The 9,455-nt window shown below is 42.4% G+C and overlaps 1 protein-coding gene across 1 annotated transcript in view; it reads left to right on the top strand.

The window, feature by feature from the left end:
* The window catches only part of LOC107752534 (uncharacterized), a 20,635-nt gene that overhangs the window by 1,942 nt on the left and 9,238 nt on the right, over positions 1–9,455 (top strand). Inside the window, exons 3-8 of the mRNA XM_016568535.1 lie at positions 914–974; positions 2,303–2,323; positions 2,761–3,036; positions 3,759–4,061; positions 5,223–5,510; positions 5,622–5,800. Of these exons, the coding sequence (XP_016424021.1) occupies positions 914–974; positions 2,303–2,323; positions 2,761–3,036; positions 3,759–4,061; positions 5,223–5,510; positions 5,622–5,800 (1,128 nt within the window). The remainder of the gene's footprint in view (positions 1–913; positions 975–2,302; positions 2,324–2,760; positions 3,037–3,758; positions 4,062–5,222; positions 5,511–5,621; positions 5,801–9,455) is intronic.

The following is a 9,455-nucleotide window of genomic DNA, read 5'->3' on the forward strand; positions in this document are numbered from 1 at the left end:
CTTTCTCTCTCCCTCCCTTGAAGGATTTTGCCACAATAAATGCGTTAGCAAAAAATAAACTTTCTAGTTACTGAAATGATGTTTTTGGTGAACACTTTTATATTCGAAAAATATTGGCCTCAACCTGTCAGTTGAGATGTCTGTAAAAGGTCAAGCTTAAACCTTTTTAAAGGGAGGGACAGAGACAGATTTGAGCTCTGAATTTCTTGGGGTTTTGGCAGAAATGGCACGGTCAGCTGCCTTCAGCCTGCATGGTCTGGGCAAGCCGTCCTGCCAGAAACCGGATGTCATGGCATTATGGTTAGTGTCCATTACAGACATCCAATTACCTCCCTTTATCAGATCTACAGTATCTGTAGAGACACTGTAGATCAGACTGTCAATATTTGGTCTCTTTTCATGTGCATGGGAGGATTCATTTGGCATTAATGATTCAGGATTAGGCTTTCAGTTAGATAACTATCCTATTTTACTCTTTCAAGTCTTGTCTTGTAGGCTATGAATTCATAAAATTTGATTTCAATTTAAATGCAGACCATCATTCTAATTCACTGAGCATATTTATTAAAGGGGTCATATGATGCTTTTTTAAAGATCATTATATTGTGTATTTGGTGTAACAGAATATGTTGACATGCTTTAATGTTCAAAAAACACATTATTTTTCAAATACTGTACATTATTGTAGGTCCTCTATGCCGCAACTTCAGGGATCTTATCTATGCACAATCAGCTTGTAACACTCCAAAGAGAAAGGAAAACTTGAAATCGCATCATATGACCCCTTTAAATTAATAAAAAATGGTGTATTTTATGTCATATTAGTTACTAAGTGTTCATATATCTTCCCAGATAGGAGTTTTGATGGTTCATGTTGTGTTTTACTGTTCACACTTGCATTTTTTCCACACAGATATCCATAGCTAAAATGGGCATCAGATGTGTGGCAGTCATTAGCACCCTCCTGTGCTCAGGTAACTGTTTGAAAAACACATTTCTATAATGTTGGTTTAACAAATAGCAGACATAGCTTTTCATTTGCATAGTTTCCTAAATTGCTTTATTTCACAAGGGCAACATTTGCAGCATAATTTATCATAAGATGTTGGACTTAAAGTGCACAGTTGGCAGTTTGACATGGCAGCATTCCTAATAGTCCTTTCATATTGTTAGTGCTGCAGAGAAGGAAAACCTGCACACTCGTTCACCCGATAAAACTCATTCACTATTAACTCTTAGGTGTATTTTTGTTGTCAGCAAAAAGGCATATATTTTTAGGGCCTGTGTATTCAGACCAAGCAGGAAATGCTCCTTTGTGTTCGAGTATATATACATATAAATAAAAAGAGAGCGATTTGTCTCATTGTTATTCTTCTTTATCTTTCATAACTGCTGATTCCAAAGTCCAAAGGGGATTCAGTTGGTTAGAGCTATAAGGGCAAATCCTTTGCAATTTTGCAGCAGTCATATAGACAAGCTAAATTTGATCTAATAGAAATGTGATCTGTCACTTGAGCAAAAACACATTCTCACATTGCCAGTGGCATTCTGAACAGTATATGTGACCCTGGACCACAAAACCAGTCATAAGGGTCAATTTAAAAAAAATAATACATAAGCTTTCCATTGATGTATGGTTTGTTATGATAGGACAATATTTGGCCGAGATACAACTATTTGAATATCTGGAATCTGAGGGTGCAAAAAAAAATCAAAATATTGAGAAAATCGCCTTTAAAGTTGTCCAAATGAAGTTCTTAGCAATGCATATTACTAATCAAAAATTAAGTTTTGATATATTTACAGTAAGAAATTTACAAAATATTTTCATGGAACATGATCTTTACTTAATATCCTAATGATTTTTGGCATAAAAGAAAAATCGATAATTTTGACCCATACAATGTTTTTTTGGCTATTGCTACAAATATACCCCAGTGACTTAAGACTTAAGGTCACATATGTTGAATAGCATTTACTGTTACAGATTTTTCTTAACGTTGGTATTATCTAATATTATAAATCCCAAATTAATTAAACCAATGCTGCATCACTGATTGGAAAAGATAATAATAAATATACTTTTCAACTCACATCATTTTGTCAACCACAGTGAATTCAAGAGGTTCAAGGAATAATTTCAATAAGAGTCACTCAGGGATTTGTGTTGTTCTACTTCAATTTAGTGTATTTATGTGTATTGTAGCCTGTATTAATGAAGACAACACCTAGATATTTGGATTTGAAATGTTTTGTTTGCCTTTATTGTACTTGTATTTACCCATTTCATTGTTTTTTACAGTTTGGTCATCAACCATTAAAGGTAACGTTTCTTAAATTATAATAATAATTTTTACATTATTAGAAACATTTTTTTAAAATAAAGAATCTTTATTGGCATCTGTGGTTCTGTTAAGAACCATGGAACCTTTCCATTTCACAAAAGGTTCTTTATAGTGGAAAAATATTGGATTTTTAAAATGTTCTTCACACACACAAAAAAAGATTCTTTTAAAAACTGTCCACTGAAAGGATCTTTTAGGAACCTTCTTTTTTTCTTTTTTCTTTTTTAAAACTTTCTTAAAAGTGTACAAAGTAACTTACTAAGTACAGCTAGTCTATATTTTATATATATTGTATATATTGTATATATTGTATTTTTTCAAATGTATGTTTTTCAGTTTTCTGTAGTCAATAAGTGAATTATATTAGCTTACTTTTCCCACACATAAAGGATCTGTCTTTTTCCTCACTCTGCAGCTAAAGATGAACACCGCACTGCTTTCTTTGGAGAGGACGTTCATATTCCAGTGCCGGCTTTAGACACAACAGAGGTGTTGTTCAAGCCGAGGGTGGATCCGGTGTTAGAGCGGATTCTCCTGCGAGACGGGAAAATTCTGGACTCAAGAGCCAAACTGAACGTTCACATCAGCCATTTGATCCTGGAGGATGTGGGCGAGGAGGATGAGGGCACATACGTGGTGAAGAATTCTGCAGCCCCGGCTGATGTCAGACGAATCATTCTTATTGTTAGAGGTATAAGTTACAATACCACTATATAAATACTTAGTTGATTATCTCATGATAGACTGATGACAGGATATTATGGTCACTACTATCAGAGTTTGGAAAATTGTTTGATGTTTTAGAAGGAAGTCTCTTAGGCTCACCAAGGAAGAATTTATTTGATCAGTGAAATATTACTGAAATTTAAAACTGTGTTCTATTTTAATATACTGTAAATAATTTATTCCTGTTGTAATGTCTTTGATTACTTAATTTTAGGGAATTAATTATTATTAATTCATTCAGGGTTTGAAAGAACTCGATCTGATGTTGAAAACAGTTTTTACTGCTTTATATTTTTGTGGAAACCATGATAAAGTAGCATTCAAGTTCAAGGTAAGATAAAAAAAAAAACTTTTATTCAACAAGGACACATTAAATTGATCAAAAGTGACAGTAAAGACATTTGTAATATTATAAAAGATTTCTCTATCAAATAAATGTAATAGAAGTGAATGAAAAAATTTATCATATCTATTTAATTATTTAATGGAATCACGATTGAAAGATCACACAGAATTATTCAAAATTATTATTATACTTTTGTTTCTCAGTGTGTAGTCAAAACAGCAGCACAGTCAGCAGAGGTTGTTTGAAAACAGGTTTAATTTCATAATTCTGCTAGATGACAGTAGTAGCGTAGAAACTGCCTACCTTAGCTTTAATGTATTTCTAATCTGTTTTTCTCCTAGACTGTGCTCTAGAGACTGTGGTGAAATATGGAGACACATATCATATCCCGATCAACCCTTCGATTGGTCCATACACCCTTGAGTTCAGGCCTGGAGCTCATACTCCAGTTAACCAGACCACAGAGGAACCGCCTGTGCTGCTTCTCAACCAGACCGGCATCCCCACACAAGAGTACGAGCACCGCCTCACCGTGGGCGAGAAGAGGGTCAACCTCCATTTGGTTACAGGAGCCGATGAGGGCAGTTACACTGTCATGGACAGTGATGAAAAAGTCCGATTGAGAGCATGCCTCAATGTGAAAGGTAAAAAAAAAATCGGTGTTTTTGAGTACATTATATGAGGTGACTGTTTCAGTATGACTAATGTGTCAAAGTCTTCAAATAGTGTAAAAGCACAAAGAGGGAAGTGGAAGAGGAAGTAACGAAGGAAAGACAGAGTATAGAGGATCAAACAATAGGACACGTGATCTACGTAGACTCACATAGTCAGACTTTAGACTATCAGTATTAATTTTGGTCCACATTGCAGCTTATTCTGACCAAGAACCATCCACTTATACTGAAAAAAACCATATGATCATATAAAGTGAAAACCTCAATTTTATGTGACATTTTGGCAGGATAAATCTAAAATCAACTCTAAAACAAAGCTGAATAAACAGATGTTGAGTACTAGCGCAAAGGTGGTGATACAGTATTGACATGCTAGTGTCTCTAAATCTTAATATTTCTTGAGTCTTACAATTAAAGTAAAGTAAGCTGGTTATTGAAGGAATAAACCATGAGTCTTTGAATTGCAATTATTTTTGTTTTCAACATAGGTAATAAAAAGACGCCAGTGTTTAATAAATACTTATTATTACCAATAGTAATAATAACTAAAAACATATATTATATTATATTATATTAATAATTAAAATTATTAATAATATTATTAACAGTATATTAATATGAATAATTCTGTCAAGTATTATAATTTATTAGTATTACTGTTGGCTGTTTGCTGGTGCATAGGAATTTGGTCTGTGTGTGTGTGTGTATAAACATGTATATAATATATAATATTCTAAATATATTTTCATATATTAGTTGTATATGATATTAATTATAAATTGTGTATATATAATATTATTAAATTGTGTATATATACTATTATATATTACATAATAATAGAACAAAATTATATTATTATGTATTATTATTAATATTATTAAAAATCTAAATAATAATCTGTCAATTCTGCCAAGTATTATAATTCATTAGTATTACTGTTGGTTGTTTGCAGGTACATAGGAATTTGGTGCATTAATTCAACATTCAATAATAATAATAATAATAATAATAATAATAATGTTTTATTTTTATAGCGCCTTTCAAAGAACCCAAGGACGCTTTACAAAATAATGCAAGCAATTGGCAAAAAAAAAAATCTGTGTATAACCGTTTTTTTTTCCCATATCACAGACCACCAGATCTTTGAGCACTTGAATTATGGTGAAACCTTGAAGATCAAGCTTCATGTGGACCATACCAAAGTCAAAATGGTCTACATCCCAGACACTGACCACAAGGAACGACTCATCATGGACCAGGGGGAGATGACGTTACCTGTCGACTCTGCTCTTGAGGGTCGAGCATCTGTGGAAGGATCCATGTTCTACCTGAAGAAGGTCAAAGTCCGTGACATGGGTGTCTTTCGAGTGATGGACTTTTCTGGCTTCCGCATAGCTGACGTCTACCTTCACGTGGAGCGTGAGTAGAGAATTTGAAAAGCTACTGTTGATTGAGTTTGGATCAGGCTTTAATAACTTTCACACTGAGGTCTATTTCCTGTACCCATGATCCTCTTTTCTCGCATAACAGCCTATAAGCTGCCACAGCTGTATGTGGCGATCATCTCCTTGCTGTCCTTGCTGGCGTTCCTGCTGTTGGTGTGTCTGCTGTCCTGTCTGATCAAGGTTCACCGTCGGGCGGATAAAGCACGAAAGATCGCCCTAATCGCTCAACAGGCTGGCAAGGGCGACGGAGAGGCGTTCAGACAGGTAAAACCTCGTGACTTCTGACACCGGAGAAGTATAATATAGCCTATATATTGAAGGTTGTGAAATACACTACTGTTCAAAAATGTGAGGTAAGATTTAAAAAAATGAAAGAAATTAGTACTTTTATACAGCAATGATGCATTCATTTGATCAAAAGTGACAGTAAAGACATTTGTTACAAAAATTCCATTTCAAATAAATGCTGTTCCCTCTCGAGAACGGTCTCTCGACATGGCGTTAACGCCTTGGGGACTCCCTTCCTTCCTAACCTACCTGAAATCTTATTGCACAACGCCAGTGAAGTTGCAACTCTCACTGGCCAATGCCAGCCAAGACGGCGAGTAGGGGCGGGGCCCCTGCCACTATATAATGCGCCGTATTTGCGGCATAAGTTCAGAATCTTCCTCTTTCACGCATTCTACCGAAGACAGCTGTGGAGAAGACGCAGGAAGACGGATTTCCCTCTCGGCGTTCCAGCATGTCCAACATTTGCACGCTGTGTTCGGGACCCATCGAGGCCCCGGACACTCACGAGTTCTGCATCTGGTGCCTGGGTCTCACCCATGCGGCGGCAGCACTCACCGGGTCGGGCTGCCCGCACTGTGAGGAATTCTCATTGCATGTGCTTAGGGCCTGGAGGAACATTGCCCTCTGTGATTTCTCTCGGCAACGTCCCACCACCGCCAGTGAGCCGCTGGTGGGACGGCAGCCGCACGTAGGCGACTGCGCAGAAAGGCACAATTCACCCCCCTGCTCTCCGGTGTGCTTTGCGGAAGAGAGTCTTCAACCCGCCTCTGGCGCTTCGGAGATTATCTCGTTCGGTGCGGCGGGGGACGACGACGATCTTGACGAGGCGTCTGAGAAGGACTGGGCCCGCACTCCAGAGGAGCGCTCTGAAGTGGAGGGACACGCCGCGTTCCAGGATGAGCTCGTCCGGATTCTCACCAGGGCCGTGAGCGATCTCGGTCTAGAGTGGGAATCCCCCGACGAACCAGCTAAGAGCAAGCTGGATTCGTGGTTCCTTCACTCGGGCCGCCGAGCTGCCGCTCCCAGGAAGCGAGCCCCATTCCTCCCCGACTTGCACGACGAGGTCGCTAAGGCGTGGGCTGCGCCCCAATCGGCTCGCACTCACGCTGGTGGGTCGGAGATCTTCACTAGAGTCGACGGGGCGGAAGCCCGAGGATATACGCGCATTCCGCCCGTCGAGGAATCCATCGCCGCACACCTCTGCCCCTCCTTTGCCTCCCTGAAGGCGGGTGCTACGCTGCCTTCAAGGCCCTGCCATCTGACCGCACACGCTGCGGACAAAGCGTAAGCCGCCTCGGGAGAGGCGATCTCGGCGGTGCACACGATGGCAGTGCTCCAAGTTTTTCAGGCACAGCTCCTGAAATCCCTGGACAAGGGTGAGGCGAATCCCGAGGCGTTTAAGGATCTACGCGCAGCGACGGATTTTGCACTTAAAGCCACAAAGAAGACGGCCCAGCCGATCGGACGGAGCATGGGCTACATGGTGGTGCTCCACCGGCATCTGTGGCTGACCCTCGCTAACATACAGCGCTCCCACTCGTCCCGTGAGCTTTCTGAACATGACCCTGGTATACAGCGGCGTTGCCCAGAATTCAGAGGGCGAGGCACTCCGCCCTCTGTGTCTTTTTGCAAGCGCATGGCGGTCCATTCCGGGCATTTCGGATTGGTTGCGGAACGTAATAGAGAATGGCTACACGCTTCAGTTTCGACACAGACCACCCCAGTTCAATGGCGTGGTCATGTCGACAGTTACGGCACACAACGAGCCGGTGCTGAGGCAAGAAATTCTCAATTTCCTCGCGAAACGCGCGATAGAAGTGGTCCCGCCGAGCGAGAGAGAGAGCGGGTTTTACAGCCGGTACTTTGTCGTTCCAAAGAAAGATGGTGGTCTCCGTCCAATCTTAGACCTGAGACCCAACAACCGTGCATTTTCTGAGGCAAGAAATTCTCCATTTCCTCGCGAAACGCGCGATAGAAGTGGTCCCGCCGAGCGAGAGAGAGAGCGGGTTTTACAGCCGGTACTTTGTCGTTCCAAAGAAAGATGGTGGTCTCCGTCCAATCTTAGACCTGAGACCCATCAACCGTGCATTATACAAACGAGCTTTCAAAATGACAACACTAAAGCTGATACTCGCGCAGATTCGACCCGGAGATTGGTTTATTTCGGTGGACCTGAAGGACGCAAAAAAACAAACAAAAAAGCGTGTTACGCCCGAGCCAATCAATCGTGTACCTTGGGGTGCAGTTGGACTCGATCTCGATGAGAGCGCGTCTGAGTCAGGAGCGCATACGAGATTTAATGCCCGCTCTGAATACATTCAGGCTGGGCCGTCCCATAGCACTGAAGGAATATCAGAGGCTCTTGGGATGGATGGCGGTGGCTGCGACGGTGTGTCACCTCGGTCTGCTTTATATGCGCCCCCTCCAGATATGGCTAAAAACACAAGTACCGAGAAGGGCGTGGAAAACGGGCCGTGCCCGCGTTGTGGTCACTCGCAGGTGCTTGAATGCGCTGAAACCATGGCGGAACCCCGACCTGTACCAAAGCGGCGCCCAGATGGGTCTGGTCACGACGGACGCGTCAACGACGGGCTGGGGAGCTCACTGCGACGGCGTACCGGCATCGGACTACTGGACAGAGTCGGAGAAAACATGGCACATAAATCGCCTCGAGCTGAGAGCAGTCTTTTTGGCTCTTCAGAGTTTCCTCACGCAAGTCTGGGGGCATCACGTGTTGATTCGCACGGACAACATGTCGGTGGTATCATACATAAACCGCCAGGGCGGAGTACACTCAAGAGCCCTTTACAGACAGGCAGCATGCCTTTTGCTGTGGGCCGATCACCATCTGCTCTCCATTCGAGCAGCGCATGTTCTGCCTGAACAGCGGCGCGGATATGCTATCGAGGGACGGGATTCCTCACGGAGAATGGAGACTAAACCCCGGGACAGTGGGGCTGATCTGGGAACGGTTCGGGAGAGCGGAGATAGACTTGTTCGTGACAGAAGAGAACACGCATTGCCCTCTGTTCTTCTCTCTGTCATGCTCTCCCCTAGGCGGGGACGCACTCACGATGCCGTGGCCGAATGCCCATCTGTATGCGTTCCCCCGCTGAAGATTTTGTCACAAGTGCTGCACAAAATCATAGCGGAGAAGGCGTCAGTGTTATTAGTCACTCCGTACTGGCCGAACAGGCCTTGGTTTCTCGATCTGTTGGAAATACTAACGGCTCCCCCATGGCCGATCCCGCTAAAACGGGATCTCCTGTCTCAGGCAGACGGCTCGGTATGGCACCCCAACCCCGAATGGTGGAAACTTCAGGTGTGGATGGTGTGCGGGAACCGGTAAACCCGGGCTCGTTGTCTCGCCGCGTGATGGACACGATTACGGAGGCGCGAGCCCCTTCTACGAGACGCCTGTACGCCTGTAAATGGGCAGTGTTTGAGAGATGGTGTGAATCGAATGGTCGGGACCCGGAGAACTGCCCCGTGTCTGACATTCTGAATTTTTTGCAACAACAAATGGACGGCGGCAGTATGCCCTCCACTCTTAAGGTTTATGTTGCAGCTATCTCTGCCTTTCACGCTGCTATCGACGGGCGCTCAGTGGGAAAACACGATCTAGTGA

This window comes from Sinocyclocheilus rhinocerous, unplaced genomic scaffold (assembly GCF_001515625.1).
Source record: "Sinocyclocheilus rhinocerous isolate Xijiao unplaced genomic scaffold, SAMN03320098_v1.1 scaffold1342, whole genome shotgun sequence".
NCBI classification, from domain to species: Eukaryota; Metazoa; Chordata; class Actinopteri; order Cypriniformes; family Cyprinidae; genus Sinocyclocheilus; species Sinocyclocheilus rhinocerous.